Here is a 19,423-nt window from a genome sequence, read left to right as displayed (position 1 = left end):
GCTGCATCTTTCTTGTTGCACAAGCGCGAGTTCTTCACACACTTGTGGAATTCCTCCGTGACTCACATTTATGGTATTAGAAATCAGCTCAGGGCTCTTCATTCACACCTGTGGGTCATTTCCTGTGTGAAAGTACTTACGAAGGCTTCAAGCCTGAATAACAATCTGTATACCCACCCAACCGCTAAGAAGCTCCTGCAGCCTTGCCAAGACCAGGCATAAGAGATCTTATACCTCCATGGGCCTTGTCTCATGTTACCTCTAGCTCTGTTTAGAAAGACACATGATAGATCAGCAAGGCCACTACAGACTTTCCCTCCATCTTCAGAATGAAAGGAAAACAATTTTTTTGCAGGAACTTCTGTTCTTCTCAGAGGATTCACCTTACAGTGTAATTCTGCACTGGTTACCAGGGACAGCAGAATGTCTTTGCGTGCAGTAGAAGGGGCTGACTCTGTCTTCAGAAGACTTTTCAAAGATTTCCAGAATGCCATTTATCCCCATTTTCTTTCTGTACTGAAATGGCCCTTGAAGCGGTTAGACTAGTTTTATGTCTCTCAGTAAGTACTAAGGGAGGCTTGACTCCAGTGGTGGCTCTTTGCTTTGGAATGAGAGGACACTTGTGTCCATTTGTCCTCAACATGAGGACAGCATTGCTTACGGGGAAAAAAACAGAACACATTTCTTTCCTTGCTTTTCCTACTTTTATTTTTTTTTTTTTTCTTTTTTTCCTTGCTTTTCCTACTTTTATTTTTTTTTTTATTTTTTTTTTTTTTATGGAGCCTATCCTGCAACTAGCTTTTGTAGACCAGGCTGGCCTCGAACTCACAGAGATCCATCTGCTTCTGCCTCCCAAGTGCTGAGATTAAAGATATGAACCACCATCACCCAGCTTTAATGCTCTTTCTGAGACTGGGTTTCAAGTATGCCAAGCTTGCCTCAAAGTCCCAATGTAGCTAAGACACCTATTTCCTCTACCTTCTGAGTGCTGGAAGAAAAAGTCTGTGCCATCATGTCCTGGGTTCATGACAAATGAGGCAAAAGTGTGTAAGGAAAGATTCCTCTGCCAAGTGCTATGCTTGTCATTTTCATACATTATCTGGCAGAATCCCTACAATATGCTTTGAGACAATAAGTGTTATTCTCCTCATAAAATAAGTGAAGCAACTTAAGTCACAAGCTTTGGGTCTTATAGTTAGCACAGTAGGTTACACACACACACAGTACGTCATGTAGTCAGTGCTGTGGCTTACACAGTAAGTACTACAGCTTATATTATCAGTACTTTAGGCTATGTACTATAGGTTGCACAGTCGGTACTGTAGGTTTTATGTTCAGTATTATAGGTTCCATGGTCAGCATCGTAGTTTTCATGGTCAGTACTATAGTTTCAATAATCAGTACTATAGTTTTCATGAACAGCACTATAGAATATAATGTAGGTTACATAATCATTGCCATAATTTCATAGTCAGTACTGTAGATGACATAGTACTGTAATTTTTATGGTCAGTGCTGTAGGTTACATAGTCAGTGTTATAGGTTATATAATCACTACTACAGTTTCCATGTTCAGTACTGTAGGTCACATAGTCAACAGTGTAGCTCACATGATCTGTACTGCAGTTTACATTGTCAATACTGTAGGTTACATAGTCCCTACTGTAGTTCAGTGGTTCTCAACCTTCCTAAAACTACTACCCTTTAATACATTTCTTCATGCTATGGTGACCCCCAAACATAAACTTATTTTATTGCTACTTCAGAACTATAATTTCACTACTGCTAGAAATTGTAATATAAATATTTGATACAAAGGATATCTGATATGTGACCCCCCAAGGGAGTCAGTCATGACCCACAGGTTGAGAATCACTGATGTAGTTCATTGGGCAAGGACTGTAGGTTACATAGCTGGTATTAGGGGGCACCCAGTACTGTAGCTTGCATAGCTAGTATTGTGGTTTATATAATTAATACTGGTAATCTATGACCAAAAAATCATCCATCGTTCAAACCTATGTCTTAATGACCAAATTTCAATGGATTTATTTAGTAATTTTTAAAATTTTTTTATTTAAATTTATTTATTTTTTATAATAATCTTTTCTCACTTTACATACCATTCCCAGTCTCTACTTCCTCCTCTACGCCCACTCCTTCCATCTTCCCATGCCTTACCCGGCCATCCTCTCCTCAGAGAGGTAAGGCTTCCCATGGGGAGTCAACAATGTCTAGCATATTACTTTGAGGCAGGACCCAGGCCTTCCCCACTATATCTAGGCTGAGCAAGGTATCCCCCCAAAGAGAATGGGTTCCAAAAAACCAGTTCAACCACTAGAAGGGGTTAACTTCTCTGTGCATGGAACTAATTCTAAATAAACTCAAAACTCATGAGTAATATTTGTATTTCAACTGTAGAAAGAGAAGTGAATAAAGCCTTAACAGAATTAATATAAAATATGTTTCATCAAATACAAGGTTCCATTTGCTTTTTCTAATTTCTTGTCTTCTTTGTACTCCGTTTATTTAACTGTTTTAAACAAAACATTTTCCTCCAACCACCCAGGTAGAGCATCCTAGTAGTGGTGTAATTTGTTGTAACTATCATGGTAGAACTCTCAATGCAATGATGACTCTCTTCTCCACATAATGGGTTTCAAATTTCTCTTCACAAAAGAAAAAGAAAGACAAGGCTTGGGACCTCTTTATCTCCATGTTTATATATAGCATTACTTTCTAGACATGAAGCCCAGTACAACTGCAGCCCAGAAATCCCAAAGGTTGGCCCCTAATTTTCATATCTCATGCATAGAAAAGTAAATTTCAACACTGTCACTTTTGTATATTCAACTTAAAGAAAGACACTCAGTTTATTGAAAAACATCTTTTAGAACCTAACTAACATTATTTGTTCTTAATTACCTACATGTTAACTAAAGATTTTATATAAATTTCCCAACCCGTTTGGACCAATTATTTAGAACAGAGGTACTCTCATTAGAAAGCCCTCAGATGTGAGTACCGGCCCTGGTCTGGATAACTGATGTTCAGATGTCCTGTTGCATCCTCCATCCTCATTAGATGTTACTCTTGGGACCTGGTGGGAAGTTTGAAGGTGTGGCCTAGAAGGCAGATGTCTTTGTTAATTAGGGAAATATTTTCTAAGGTAAATTTGAACTCTAGGCCCATCCTCTTTTTCTGTGGCTTCCATCCCACAGCTATGTGACTTTCCCTTATGACCTGCTTCAGAAATATGTTCTGCCTCTCTACAGTCTAAAAGCAACAGGGAAATTAAATATGGACTCAAACCTCCAAAGCTGTTGATGGTCTGATGTATTTGTTGCAGTGTCAGAAGGCTAACACACTGCAAAATACAGAAAAAAGAAATCCATGCTTCAAAAATGGTATTGGAAATCCATTTTGCTAAAATCCTCAGTAGAGAAATGTAATTCGAAGCAGTGCATTCCTATAATTAAAATGTAGCTACAGAATTAGGAATATAAGGCCAGAGACACCCAATAGCATTGAATGGTTTATCTGAAAACTAGGAAGGCATTTAATTAGCTGGATTTAGATGACTTATTTATTTATTTTTTTAGAATTAATACACATAGTAGATACTGCTCTAGTTTTTATTTCCACTTATTAAATATGATTTTAAATAATAAACAGGAAGAAATAACTATTTAATTGCTCTTGTATAGTTCCTATTGTTTATTCTGCTTCTAATTTTTGAAGATTCCTTTTGTTATTCATACTGATTTATAGAAAATGAGCTGCCATTCCACCAGGATTAAAGGGGTAGAGAGAAATCCCTTTCATTTTATTTTATCAGAAAATAACCTGACTTAACAATTATTCTTGAAGCACGTTTTACTGGTAATGCTCTATGGGTAGTTTCTGCATCACCAGCTCATTTGAGACTTGAAAGATTTGTCACTTAAGTCTTTCAGCATCTGAGAACTGGAACATTACTTTGGCCTCCCTGGTTCCTGATGGGAAACCCACTGTCATTCAAAGTGTCACACCACTAGACATGGATTAGATTGCTTTCTTCTCATTGCTTCAACAAATGTCACTGGCTGTAGGTTGAAACCTAGAGTTTATCAGCAAAATGCATGGCATATATTTTGATGATTTGACGATGAACTTTTATAAATTTATTATTTAATTAAATGTATGTATGCCTGTTGTTAAATATTGGGAACATTTACCTTTAAATATTTTCAATCCCAAATTCTTTTTGTTTTTATTGCATTTTTTAGAGATCCCATTTTCTACAGAGGAAAGATACTTTCTTTTTAAGCATTTCTCAAAATTAATGATTTTTGGATGTACCTATTTTTCTTCAAGATATGTACTTGTCACTTATGTTGATAATTATGTGTGTGTAACTGAGTGGCTTTGTTTCTGAGTTCTCCATTCTATTCTACCTATTTGTTTCTCTGCTAGAATCCACATACTACATAAGTTTTGCAGTCGTGACTCTGAACTATACTTTGAGGTCATGTGTGGTAGTATCTCCAGCTTTGTTCTTCCTATTTTTATCTTGTTATTATATCATGCTACTTTGATGAAAATTTTTATCAAAAATAAGAGATTTTCTGGTGAAGTAGAGGCTTTAAAGTATAAAATCAAATATATTTTTATATACAGGATTTTTTTTACTTATAGGGAGATATATTTATTTGGAGGTTATTACAATTGTTCTTATCATTTTTCCCCCATTTTTAGGGCAAGACACCGAGGAAGCAGGGAGCGCCATGTCCACTCTGGAGAGGTCCCTTGCAGCACGCCGAGCAACCAGAGCAAAGCTAATGATTCCCATGGAAGCCCAGTCCAACAATCCTGGTCAGTACAATTTAGTTACAAAAGGTAAAAAAAAAAAAGAAAAAAGAAAAGAAAGTTTGCCTTGTTTCTATAAATATCAAATCATCAGAAATAATTACATTTTATGTGATTATTACAGGTGAATAATTGAAGACTGATGCAAGTCATATCATTTACTTATCAGTCAGGGTCATTGCTATATAATTATATCTCTTTATCATCTGTGTTAGCAAACAGATGGCTACAATTCAAGGCACTATTTATAGTAATATGAATTTCTGTGTTTAAAGGCTGAAATGTCCATTGATATTATTGAAATGATTCTGTCATCATCATTATAGCTTATTTTTTCTTATTTTTTTTTACTGTAGATGGTCCAGTTTTCATGCTTACACAACCTAACTCTATTTAATCAAGAGTTCTCAGACATTCACTTAGTGCCCCTCCTTGCTGGAAGTTTCTGTCTCCCTCCTACATTCACTGAAGAAATTAGCATCTGGGGATCACTTCCTTTCCAATTACCTCCATGATCAATCTTGGTAATTACACTCTTCATGAAGATAATCCATCTGATTCCCTGAACTGTTAGCCCTTTATGGTACCTGCAATGATATTGGCTCCTTCCCACCTCCATCCATCAATTCCATGTCACACTAAACCAATGCATGGTGTCAGTTTCCATCATCCCTTCCTTCTAACTCCTTATTAATAGTTTCTGCACATTTATTTTATTGTCCCTTACCAACAGTTCCTTCGTGCTTATGAGATTGCCAATTCACTAACTCTTCCACAATCCCTCTGTGTTTCATCTCCCATATGTCTTCACTGTTTTGTTTTATTTTTTTCACCTCATCTGCTTTGCTCCTCCTTCCCACAATACTTACTTGAAAAGAAAAAAAATCATCTGAAAAGAAACAAAAACAATCAGCTGTAGTTAAAATCAATAACCCCACTGGCTTGTACCTCAGCACCTATCAGTTGAATGTGTCTGCAGAACAATGCTCAGTTGCCTTCTGGGTATGTTTGAACAAAAGTCTGATGTGAGCATTCATCTGGAAATGCTTCTGCATTTCATCAGTTTTTAGTGATTTCATTCGGGAAGATAAATGTCACATTTAGTCTGATTTTTCTGAGTTCAGTATCTTCTCACCAGTGTTAAAATAATGTTTCCTCAGAGTTAGGGGTGCTGTTAAGAGTGTTTGCCTAACAGCCATATAGGTTTGGCTTCAATCACAAAGACCAAAGCCTGAGAATGGTAGTAATAATTGTCAGCACCTGCATCTTTGTTCTTATATTACTCCAGAAAGAGAAGTGTTGAAAAATGCTACTCTTGTTGTTCAAACAAGTCCAGTTGGTGTGCTTATGCTGCCGCCATGTTGCTAACCCATCACACCACATGTGCATCACTCCTGGGCTTACATCAGTTTTCCTCCTGACTGTTCCTTGCAGTAAGCTTGTAAACATTCACATTCTTTCCGGATCCCTATTTTTGAAACAATCACTTGAAATAGTTTTCTCACCAACCAAAACTCCAATACTCGTTTGCACAGAAAAATTTAAGAGTATAATTATTTTCTTCTTTTAGATGTGTGCTTTGATTCAGTATTCATACTTCTTCTTTACTGAAACCACAGTAGTTGTGCTGTTACTTTTCTTTTGTTGCAATCAAACACCATGGAAAGAAGCAATTTCTAGAAGGAAGGGTGCATTTAGGTTTATCGTTCCAGGGGGAGAGTCCATGATGACTGGAGAGGCATGACACCAAGTGGCTACAGTAGAAATGTCACATCTCCATCACACAAAGCAGAGAGCAAACTGGAGCTAGAAAGAGTATGTGAACTTTCAAAACTTATTCCTAGTGACATGCTTCCTCCAGCAAGACCAGACCTACTAAACTTCCTGAATAGCACCAGCAACTGGAGACTGGGTGTTCAAATGCCTGAGCTTTTGGAGGATATTTCTCATTTAAACCGTTACAGTGACCAAGGCTGTCAGTATATCTGTGTTGTCTCACCAAATAGTAAACTGTCAGCTGAATGTGGCTTAAATTCCTGTATGTAGTGGGGGACAGAAAAGACAGAGAGACAGAGAGAAATGCAGACACACACACACACATACAGAGAGAGAGAAAGAAGAAACACACACATACAAACAAAGACGACACATATCCAGAGAGAGGGAGGGGGAGGGAGGGAGAGAGATAAACATAAACACACAGGGACAGAGACACACACAGAGAGATGTTGTTTTCCCCTTTGGATGTATCAAATCCATCAAGTTTCCCTCCTCCTTCCCATCGACTGTTCCTGCTCACCTTTCTTCCCCCTTTTCCCCGATTTCTAAGACTCAGAGTGAGCTAGGGCTCCTGCTTAGGGCTGCTGCACCTATCTAATATAGTAACCACTGAGATAATGTCTATGGCCATAATGGGATGGAGATGCTGATAGTCTTAAATTGTATCTCTACCTTCATTTATTCCCAGAATCCACATGAACTTTCTTATCAGCTGTCCACTCAGCATCTCCAAATACGTCATGGGTACCTTAGCTGTGATCAAATCTGTGGTTTTAGTAGTTCATAATCCCCTTTCCACATCTGCAGAACTGTTTTTGGAATAGTATTTTTCCTCATTTCCAGAAATGGCATAACTGTCCATCATTTATTCTAGTCAGAAACTTTAGTTTCATGCTTCTATTTCTTTTTGTTGAGTTTTTTTTTTAAGTATTTGCTTGTTTGTGTCTTTCCCTCTGTGTGTGCATGCACAGAGGCCAGAGGGGGCACCAGATGCTTCAAATATGGAGCTACATGTGTTGTTGGAAGCAAGGACTGTTATGTGGATGCTGTGTTCCAAACTCTGGTCCTCATGTTTGTGAAGCAAATGTTCTTTACCACTAAGATGCTGCCCCAGCCACCTTTCTTCTTTATTCTGACTTTCTCACATTCCAAGTTTAATATTTCACTCTACCCACAGGCACTTCCTCAACCCATCCTATTTGTCTGATTGCACCTTTGCTTGACCTTTATTTCTTAGACTTTAAGCTACTTCTATCACTTTATATAGACTATTTCTATATGCTTAAAAATTATCTGTCTACTTCAGCTGTTTATCTTGTGGTTAGTTTCCTAGAATCAGGGTTCCAATAAATGTATTATCTCATCTTATTCCTGGATACATGTAGAACAGTTTTAAAATATTACACAAAGCTCCATGTGGCCAAGCTTCTGTGCTGATCTCTGACATCACCTTTTCACATGTAATTATGTGTGAATCCACTACAGCAGGTTCATCCCTTCTTTCTATGGCTTGGGTAACAGCATGCACCATCTCGGGATCTAGGTGAGGGTATATACTAACAACATGTGTTCTTCTCTTTGAATGGATTAACTCTCTATTTCTCTTTTCTCATTCTGTGTGTCTGTTTCTCTCGATGCCCTTCTCTAATGTTCTAATACAATTTATTTTAATATAATATATATTTTTGCTGTATTTACTTTCTTTACTATGAGCATAAAAGATTGGCTCCTGGGTACTACCATTATGCCTAATGAACTGATGAGAGAACTAAGGATCAGAGAGATTAACTGGCTAGATCACACAGTTAGTAATTAGAGTCTGAATTAGGACAGAATTCTGATTTCAGTGTTCTAGCTACTATTATTCTCCTAGCTGTAATAATTCACAAATCTTATGTCTTCTTTAGTACAAACCTTTCACTAATAGAGTAATACTGTACTTCACTATCTTATTTCTGAGGCTCTAATTACTGTTTTGCTTGTAGAGAACATCTATTTGAAACTGTAGGTTCATATGTTGGTGCTCTATCTAGATTCTCATATCCCATTGATTTTTTTTTCATCTCAGCAAACAAGCAAACAAAATAACCAAACATGATATTAAAAACTCATCAAAGTATTGGCTCCAAGCTGGTTTCTCACTACTATACCTTCATCTTTTGTCAAGGAAGACTGATAACTGGTCCCTATAACTGCATCACTTTTCTCTGTGCTATTAGAATAACCCAATAGAGAGCTGCACCCATCCAAGTTTATGTGCTTTCAAACACCAGAGCAGATACGGATGATATGATAAATAACTTTCAAGTCACTTCATCTAGAAAAATGTTGGCTCACTTTTGGAGGATTCATTTTTATCAAAAATAGAAAGAACATCTGTAAATCTTCTGATGTACTATAGGTAGTTTAAATTGTTTCTGACTATGAATAAATGATTTTTAAATAGAAGGTAAATCAAATTAAATTTGTAAATATTAAGAACTTTTGATTGCCATTTAACATGGCAAAACCTTACCAATTGCAATTTTGCTCAATTCTCACAGTATGAAAATGGAACGAGACTGTCCTGACTGCACACAAGGGATACAGTCTTGGACTGCTTAAGAGCCTTTCCCCAGGACATAGCTGCACACACTGAATCTCTAGTGTGCACTGCTTCTTCACAGACAGAGATGCCTTTCATGCTTGGCATTATTCACCTTCTTTTTATTTTTTCTTTGTTTTAAATAGTTTTTAAAAGTATTATATGGGAGTTATAATCCTAGGCATTAAGGCTTGTGCCAATCCAATGCTCATTTTATCTAGTGTTTTCTACTTCCTGTTCTCACCTAGTATTGAATTTCCCTTTGCCTTGTCTCATTTGTAGTAATTTAGTCCACATTAATAGGGTCCCCCACAATGACCAACAGCTAATTCTGCTATTTTTATTTTAATTTTCTAGTATTTCATGCACCTAGTTTCAATCTACTAAATAGTTTAAAATTTTATTAGGATATTCTGGTCCAATTATTCCATTCTAAGGTAATTCTACTTTTGGATAAGTACATGATATACTTACCAAAGACCATATCCATTTGTAGTATATCTTTGTTACTGAGAACAAATAAATTATAGTATAGTCATTTCATACAATAACATGCAACCATAAAACAAATCAACTAAGTGACTATATGGAGCCTTTCAAAGACATAATGGAAGCGGAACTTAATTGATCTGTTCATTTTAATTGATATGGTTCATTTTACATAAAATGTAAAAACAAAAAATGTTATGTATGGTCTTATACCTCCCAAGGGCAGTAGTGTTGAGGGGAGTTTATGAGTGATTGTTAGAGACAATGAAAGGGCTGATGTTTTCTTTTTTGCTTTGGATGACAAGTCGCAGACATTTAACTTCAGAAAGTCAGGAATCACTATGCTTGGCATGTCCAAGTGTATCCACGTGAAGTTCATACTGCAGTAAGAAATGACCACACATTGTTTATAAAGTCTACATTGGTGAAGTGATATCCAACAAAAGAAAATTACTTCAATGTATGACCATAGTCAATTTCAGAAAAATTCACAAGCATCTGAAAAATAAAATATTCTATTTCCATCTATTGTGAGTGACAAAGATATTACATAACCTTACAATGTTAAACTTGGCAATTTAGAACCTGGCAGAGCTGTGAGTACTCACAGTATAATACATGAATTTATAGATGACCTCTTTTCTTTTCCTTGGATTTATTCGGATCTGAACTCCATTACCAAGTTTTAGATAAACCAAACCCGTAGCATTATTCCAATTCCTAGGCATATATCAAGACAACTGCTGTTCTACTTAGGAAATAACATTTTTCTGAGGTTACTTTTGTTTCTGCTTCATATTTTTTTTACCATATTCATTATTTGCTATTATAAACAGCATTACCAAAAGTGACTATAGAAGAAAGAGTTGTTTTTTTTTTTTGCTTCCGGTTCTAGAGAAAGTGTATGTAATGGCAGGCATCAGGAAGCTGAGTGGACAGCTAAAGCATGGCAAGGCTGTGACCTTTCACCCTTATGATGTATACTTCCTCCAGCAAGGCTCCTCCTCCTAACTGTTCTCCCCTAACATCCCCCAAAAGACCTGCAATTGGAAACCAAATATTCAAATACTTTAAGCTTCAGAGGAAGATTTATCAATAAAACCACCATACTATGGTGGTAACCAATATTACATTGTAGATGAAGCATTATTTAATATGATATGTGTTTGAGGTTTTAAAATGTTAGAATTGTATTTAATTGCATGGGTGAGTAAAATCTACCTACTCATCAAAGATTACACTTCTTGGTTGAAAAAAAAAAAGGTGATGTTGTTACAGATTAACTCACCAAACAATTCTCAGCTGTGTCCACTGATTACAGCATGAGAAGTATCTGTGCTGTGTGGCCATTGCCAACTCACTTTATTATCCAAACTTTTGGAGGAGAGGGGCCCAGGATTTAGGAGTTCAGTTTGAAGTAGCTGTTCTATAAGACCACATCCAATAATAAATCAGTTTTAATACAAGGCAATTTGCTAGTCAAAATCGTTTTGGTTATTTTTTTCTATTTTCATGTAGGCATTTGAGAAAAGAAATACAGTACAAAGCAACTTTTAATATAAAAAGATAGCTCAGAAATATAGTGTAGGGCTTAATAAAATGAGTGAGAAAAGGGAGGCCCTACAGTCTTAATTTTAAGACAGCTTAGGTCTACTTATTGATGCTTGGCTTTCCAGAACATTTAACAAGCCTCTCCTTCCCATTCTCACAATTACTTGGCTGCAGAATTCACTAACAGTAAATTGAAGGAACTATTGAAAAGCAAAATACAGCTACAAGAAAAACTAAGAACTCTATGGGGTCTAGCTAACATATCACTAAAAAATTGATGCTACACAAATAGACAGGGAAAGGGTCGTCTATAGGAAGATAACCAGCCAAGCTTCTGGGATATTTAAACCCAACTTTGAAGCTCATATTCTGGTTTTTTTGGTGTATAATTTTTATAGTTATTTATTTTTTCTAGATAATAATCCCTATTTGATATATATATCCACATATTCACAACTGTTAGATGTTTGTGGATTTTATAGCTATACTTCGCCAAAGAAGACCTTGGTTGAAATTCCTAATAGAAACATAAAGGTTGTGGGAGATGCTGGGGCCTAAGATTATATTATAAAAGTGCACACCCTGTGATGTTAAAATATCTCAAAGTATGCTGTGGCAGACAGTAACCAGCAGCTTTATAGCATACCTTTCTTTGTGAAGTGTGTCAAGTGCATGAGGAATAATCAGACACAGATAGATAAACAAAGTGTCTTCTCCTAGCTCAGAAAAGAAAACTCCACACTAGGAATTTTCTTCTTCATCATGAAATCTCTCCTCCAGTGGAGAAACAATTTTTCCTTCTGCTCTCAAAACCTTACAGGGTCATAAGCCTTTTGGGTTCAGATATGAATTTAAACAGACATCTACATGAATATATAATAATCTATATTAATATGTATACATGTAATGAATAATAATACATACATCTGTGAAACTTTCTTAACAATGAAAATCTGAACATCTGGGGTAGGTATGAATGTTTATTATCAAGGACAATGCACTCTAAATGTTCCACGGTTCCAAATTATATCTACGTCATTGTGGAAGCATTTTCATAAAAAGAGGCAACATGAGAAATTGTTTCATTGAAGCTTTTTAACTCAAACATATCATTTTTACTGTTATGTTTTCTTCCTCCTTAAGCAAATATCTCAATTCTATCATGTCTCATGTTGAGAAATATCAAGAGAAGTTTCAGTTCTTAAAATGTACAACATTATACTTGAGTATCCACATTGAGTTCCTGTAGGTCACACTTAGTAATAGCATCTTAAAGATGGTTGTAAAAGTTTCCAGATGCCACAATGCCTGCTCATGGAGCTATGTATTATTCTGTGAGTGAATTTCTACTTGAAAACGCTTTGTGCATCAGTGTCAGATATAATTCAGTTGCCAGCAAACTGTGTCGGAAGAAACATCTAGTCATATTTGACCACAGAGCAGAGATTTATTGAAACTGAAAGATAATATTGCTCTTAGAGCAACTGTACACAAACATAGCAATGTGGTGAATGCTGAAACACTTATGTGTGTGTGTATCTGTGTGAGTGTGTGCATACTCATGTGTGAGTGTGTGCATGCACGTGTGTGTGCAAGTGCATACATAAATTCTCCTGTCTCTAAAGACTGATGTTTGTTGTAAAAATAATAAAAGAAAGAATATGAAATATTTTATTCAACTTATTTTAGGTTTATATGATTGTCTCCACACACATATGCCCCAAACCCCTGAGGATTTAATCCAGCAATTTCTGCATACTAGACAAACATACTACCATGGAAGTATATATCCCAGTCCTCTCTTTGTTATTTTGAAACAAGCTTTCGCTAAATTGTCCAAAGTGGTTTAGATCTCATTCCATTGTTCAGACTGGCCATGAACCCAAGTTCCCCCATTCTCAATGTGATTGAACAATATGATTTTTTGAAAGGGTTTCCTTTGGGATATGTGAAAACATATGCACACCGAACCCAGAGATGGCATTAGAATATAAGTAATAATTTATAAAAAGAAGGTAGCTTTGATATCATAGACTAGCCAAACTAATCATTCCAATAGTTGGCTTAAAGTACATATATTGGTAATAAGAGTTAAAGAATATTCATTATTTTAGATGGTGATTATCAAATGATATAAAATTAAGATTGACTATAATTGTAATAAACACCTCATAGTATAATGTAAATTAGCAACCCTTGAATAATGAAATTGAACAAAGCTATCTGAATATCAAAAACTTTGCACAGGTGTTTTTGTGTGGGTTTCAGCCCATATAATCACACTGTTGCTCACAGGTAACATTCAACTACCTTCAAAATAGTGTGTACTCATCTGGATTGCTTTGAATGTTAGAAGGATCATATTTGAAGATAAAACCTGCTTATGGGTACTGACAGTGTACTTGTGTTTGTCTTTGCAGGTTTTCTCTTGACAGTAATACATCTCTTTACAGGATGAAATTACAATTCCCACCACCTGCTAAACCCACTATACCCCATATATTTCCTTTATGAATGCCAAATGCTTCTTGTTCCATGTTTCTCCTTGAAAGAAAGACTAAAAACAAAACAAAACAAAAACTGGAATACCAAGACCGGAGTATTGCGGCACCTCTATTGTAACTTAATTATTTCTCGTAGCCATGAAAGGTTCCAAACTGGAAGGAGATGGACCATAATAGGGTGTTCTCGAAGCAAAATTTCTTTGCTTTGCAAGAAGGAGGTTTACAGGATGAATTAAGAGACTGTCAATGAAGCCATGAAGAACATACATTGGCTTGATGACTTGAAATTTTTAAATTTATCCATTTCCTTTGATGTGGACTAGATGGGTATGTAGGAGTTTTTTAAATAACTAATGTTTTTCTTTTGCAGCTGTCGTCAGTGCCATTCCTGTGCCAACACTAGAAAGTGCCCAATATCCGGGAATCCTCCCATCTCCCACCTGTGGATACCCCCATCCGCAGTTCACTCTCCGGCCGGTACCATTCCCAACACTGTCTGTGGATCGAGGTTTTGGAGCAGGAAGAAGTCAGTGTAATGCATTTTTATTCTACTTTATTATGAAAAGAATTAACAATAGGAAGATAACCTTTGTGTATCGTTTTGATATTCGTATTCTTTGTAAAGACTGATGGTGCTGACCCTGATACAAAAATGTTCCCTCTCAGCAAACTTTACCCATGGGCTCCTAGCAGCATGCTCTTTCCACGGCAAACTCCACAGAAAAATGTGTCTGGCAATAAGGGATGCATGGCTCCATTACACAATGGTGGAGCAGAGGATTTAAAATAATACCCTACTAACCAGGAAGGTATAAATCAAGCTGTGTCTTCCAATACGTTTTATATCTTATCTAGTATCTGTGGGTTAAATTGAAATATCTCTACTGAGTCCCAGTAAACAAATACTTGAGGAATCCTCACATTCTTTTATTGCTTAAGTACTACTTTTTCAACTTTCAGCTGTTGAAGGGGGGTGGTTGCTAGAATAAAATGCCATCTATTAGAAAGCAACAATAGTGGTAAGAGACTGAGGCTTTACTATAGAAGCTGGTGATTTCTCCTGTGCCATTTGATCCCCCCCCTATCCTTGGAGCACGGCATCTTTAAGTCGATTTTATGGCTTTCATCTCTTAGTTAAGAACAGGTGACTCAGCAGCTCACATGCAAGAGGAGGTTTTGTAATAGATATGATAGCACAGCAATAAAATATATTCGTGAGGCAAGCTATATTTTTCCTCAACTCAACAGGGATAGCTCAAAGAAATCATAAATCGTCCAAATGTAGCAAGGTTAGAATTAAAAGGCATCAAAAATCTGCCAAGCGAGAATTAGAGTCATTTCCCTTCTCTCGCTGCACCTTCTCTCTCCAAAATAGAGTTGTGTGCTAAATCTCACGGGGAGAAAAAAAAAAAAAACCTATGAAGGGAGGGAAATGAAACTCGTGTGGGAAGTCCAACAGCTAGAAATGTCTGGATCTCAAAACAACTATACATGGGAGTCTAGTCAAAACCCCCACAAGTCCCTTCTTTGCTCCTCAACAGAGCTACCTTCACTTGATGAATGTCTACCAGTCTTTTATTCTCTGGTCTTAAGACTTCCAATGAACATGGAAGAGGAATCTATAGGATAACTTTGTTCTGACCCTTCTGGCACAGTTGGCATGGCATAGCTCAGGGCTTTTCTCATCAGAAAGTATTTCTTCTTAGTAACTGTCACCTTCATTTCCTTTTCAATTCTTGTTAGCATAGTCTATAAACGTATTCATCTCCTCTGCCCCTCCTCTCTCTTTATTTCTTCTGAGTCAGTGTAGCATATAGAATTGTCTCTAATTAGATCCTGGGGAAATTTATTCAAAAGTTACATTGCAGTGGAATTTAAATATGATGGTCTTAAGACTTTTTTGTTTGGTTTGTTGGTTTTGTTTCATTTTTGTCCATAAGTCCCCTTCATGTGGCTGCCAGTTGAATGGCTGGGGCAGACTGAGGGGCCACTGGCAGTGGCACCAGGTTTTATCCCTACTGCTTGTACTGGCTTTTTGGGAGCCCATTTTCTCTGGAAGGATACATTGCTTGGCCTAGATAGGGAGAGCCTTGGACCTTCCCCAAAGCAATGTGTCTTACCCTCTCTAAGGAGTGGATGGGGGTGGAGGGGGTTGTAGAGGGAATGGGAGGAGGGGAGGGAGTACAAACTTGGATTGGTGCATATAATGAGAAAAGATAGTTGTTTTCTTTTTTTTAAAAAAAATAAAAATTTAAAAAAAATAGTGAAAAAAAGGAAGCTTAACTTTCAAAGCTCTATTTTTTATTTTTAATGAGGAAGTATTTGGGGCTATTTGAAAATTTTTCTGTAACTTCCATCAATTTTCCTGTAAACTCCAAATGATCAAGTACATTAAAAGTTAATCAATCAACTTTTGCCCTCTTTAGTAGATTTTTGTTTTGATAGACTTTGAGTAGTACGATTTAGCAGATGAAGGTAATCATAGCTTGAAATAGAAAATATTTAACAAAACAATGGTGCATCATTATGTCAACAATGCTTTCTTTGCAAAATACTGTGTGATTTTGAATTTCATCCAAATTACAAGGCAGTAAAGATTCTATCCCTGGCCATGATTTACAGATTGGTTTAAATTGTGTCTGTTCTTTCACTCAGCAAGTAGTTTTCAACTAAATATACGCAATGCAAAAGAAATAACATCTAATGTGCTTCAAGCAAGTGCCTGGAAGAGAAAAGGAAGGAATAAATGTTACCTTTTTCAGGAAACAGAATATTATATAAATCACTGTCAGTGATAGTTAACATCCAGCTCTTTGGTATTGGTTTCTACATTCTTTGTAGAGCACTAAACACCCCTGTTCTCTCTGAAGAAGAAAACACTCTGGATAGAGATATCTTATTAGTGTCCTTTAGGAGCAGAGAAAGGCATACAGAAAGAGATAAAGTTAGTGTGGCCAAGGGTGAAGATTCCTCTTCACTAAAGTTATCTTAAAGACCTGGAGATTCCTATGCCAGGAAATGCTAAAGCCATGCCCCAAAGCCTGAAGTCATCAACAAAGCTGGAACTCTCTGTAACTGTAAGGAAAGGGAGGCACACTGAAAACATGTGCATTCCACACACATCCTGAACGATGGACAAATACAGCTCGTGCAGCTGCAGCCCTGCTCTTATAATCACCCACGAATAGGTTGCTGCCCCAGGAGGTCAGTACGGTTCTATGAAAATCTCCCAAACAGGTAGTCTGGGAACTTCGTTTCTGCAAACCATAACAAAGCAATGCCTCAATTTTTTTCCTCATCTATAAAACAAGTCATGGAAGAGGAGTTTAAGAGGTTCCGATTCTGTCATTGTCACAGCGCTTCCCAGATTTACTCCTGCGGTTTTTCTAATTCATTTCTCCCACAAACTGGAAATTGACTGACAAATGGAATTTGTCCCAGATAAAATCAGGAGCACATGGAAGAGTTTATTTATTATTCTAGGGATGTCTGTCCTTTAAACAGCTTAGGCTATGAAGAACTAGATTACTGAGGAATAGTTCATAATGTTGTTCTTCCAAGATTAATGAGTCACATATGTTCCTGAAAAAGGTGTTCATGTCTCAGGGTCTGTTCCGTGCTGTTGGTGGGCTGCATTTCCGTCAACTATCGCAGTTTTCAGATAGAAGAAAAAAATCCTCATTTCCATTTTTGCAGTATTTCTTCCAGTTATTCTGTAGCAAGTATTTTGTATGTTGACATTAATTATTATAAAGTACCTTGAGATTTGACTGCACTGTGTAATTGTATGCTATTTGTACAATGAATTCTGACTATTTTATCATTTGAAAATGAGTGCCTTGCTGACATCCATTTGATTCTCATTCTGCCCTGAATTGCAGGGAGGCTGTATTCTGTGGGTGACAGGAGCTTGTCTTGGCTTTTAGAGCTCTTAGCACAGATAAATGCCATGTCACTGAGCCAATTTGTTTCACATAGGTGTCCTGGAGCTGGTGTCTGAACTGGCCAACAGGCACACATCTAAGGTGTGGCGTTTCTCTGCTGGGGTGATTGCTATCCTGTTTATTTCAGGATTTTTGCTGCTTTAAATGTCAGCCAATGTCTGAAAGCATTTACTTAAAATATAAGAATTATGAATTATCAATGAAAGCCTTCTTCCACTGTATGGATTTTAAAGAAAAGAAATTTTATCTCTTACGGATTGCATTCTATTAATTTCCAAACTCCTCAGGTTTCCCACTGTGATTTTATGTGTTATCGAGGATGCCTTAGACAAAGGATATGATCCACCTAGTTAGGATCACAACATGGTTAGCCTAATGGGAATCTTTCTGGACAGCTGGAAGCCCAGAGATACAGGACTTGGAATAAAGACAATTTTGGTTCTCATTGAGCCACTGGAAATAAATGACATGAGAAGCATGGGGTTAGGACATGGCCACAAGATATGGGTGAAGGGAATGTTTTTATTGCAGATATGAGGGAGAGGGCAGCCAGAAGCATCTAGAAGACTCAAGAGCAGAGAGAGAAAGGCTGCTGCATGGCCGGCAGAATGGCCAGAATCATAAGAGTAGGGGTGGGGACAGAGTGAGAGACAAAAGATTGAGGACAAAAGAGCGCATGGCTGAAATGTAGGGTGATAGAGAAATGAGAGCCTTGAGGAAGAGCAGCGCATGAGCTGGAAAGCTTAGGGTAGGGAGTGGGGAGAGAGGAATGAGTGGGGGGAGCCACAGGTACTGGGTGAGCCTGGAGGCCATCATGCACCTTGATATGCTAGTAGGCACCACAGTTAGCCTTTGTCCTAAGTTTCTTTTGGACCTTACACTCAATCCTTTCAGTAAAATCACTACAACCCATATGTTCACATGTCATACAAAGGTTTTGCCTGTAACAAGAGACTGAATTTCAAGGCATTAAAGCAAGATGCATGTAAACTGTATTAAGGTCAAGATTACAACAATATTTTACCATGAACTGTTCATGCCCAAGATACAAGAGAAAGAAAAAAACCTGAGAGATGAAAAAGAATTAAAGGGAAAATAGACATTAAAAATATTCTATTATTTCTTCAATGCTGTGGGAGTTCTAGGAAGAACATGTGGATTAGTTATAGCATGTCTTCTGTAGAGAAAATCACCTAAAACGAATTCCTAAGAAAAGAATGTGAAATTTCTTTTACTGTACTCATAAGTTAGTATTGTGTTGTGGTCCCATTACTAAGAACCAGCCACTGTAAATCAAAAGGGATCAGAGAAACTCAGCCTCGGGAACCTCGTTTGTGAAACTCATCGCTCACACAGGAGAGACTCTCGGTTAGAGAAAGGCAATATTCCCAAGAACTCCTTAGCCTATGTAGTTTTAAACTGTTTGGGCTGAATAACTTTCCCCATCCTGAGAATTATCCCTGAAAACAATGTTGAAAGAACCTGTTGTTTTCTAGATATTTTCTGCAAGGGAATGGTTAAACGAATTCCTTCCTTGCCTGTGGTGTGAAGAGCATACAAACAAGGTTACCTACCTTCTTCAAAGGACCAGGACTGAGGGGAAAACTCAGCCACCAACCACTCTGAGACTAAGGAACAAAAATGCCCAGGTTTAGAAATAAGTGATTATATCTGCATTTTGAAAATCAGCTTTGGTCACTTTCTTCTTCACATTGAACAGAAGT

At 37.1% G+C, this 19,423-nt stretch overlaps 1 protein-coding gene across 2 annotated transcripts in view; it reads left to right on the top strand.

The window, feature by feature from the left end:
* Dcc (DCC netrin 1 receptor) overlaps positions 1 to 19,423 on the top strand; it is a 1,026,209-nt gene that overhangs the window by 975,229 nt on the left and 31,557 nt on the right. Inside the window, exons 25-26 of one of the 2 annotated variants that reach the window (XM_026783657.1) lie at positions 4,738 to 4,854; positions 14,126 to 14,281. In XM_026783657.1, coding sequence (XP_026639458.1) covers positions 4,738 to 4,854; positions 14,126 to 14,281 — 273 coding nt within the window. Of the gene's footprint in view, positions 1 to 4,737; positions 4,855 to 14,125; positions 14,288 to 19,423 lie in introns of both variants that reach the window. The other variant, XM_026783656.1, reaches the window with a different exon arrangement.

Source organism: Microtus ochrogaster, chromosome 18, assembly GCF_000317375.1.
Source record: "Microtus ochrogaster isolate Prairie Vole_2 chromosome 18, MicOch1.0, whole genome shotgun sequence".
In the NCBI taxonomy this organism is placed as follows: Eukaryota; Metazoa; Chordata; class Mammalia; order Rodentia; family Cricetidae; genus Microtus; species Microtus ochrogaster.
The sequence above is the reverse complement of the archived record's forward strand: the minus strand, read 5'-3'. Positions and strand labels throughout refer to the sequence as shown.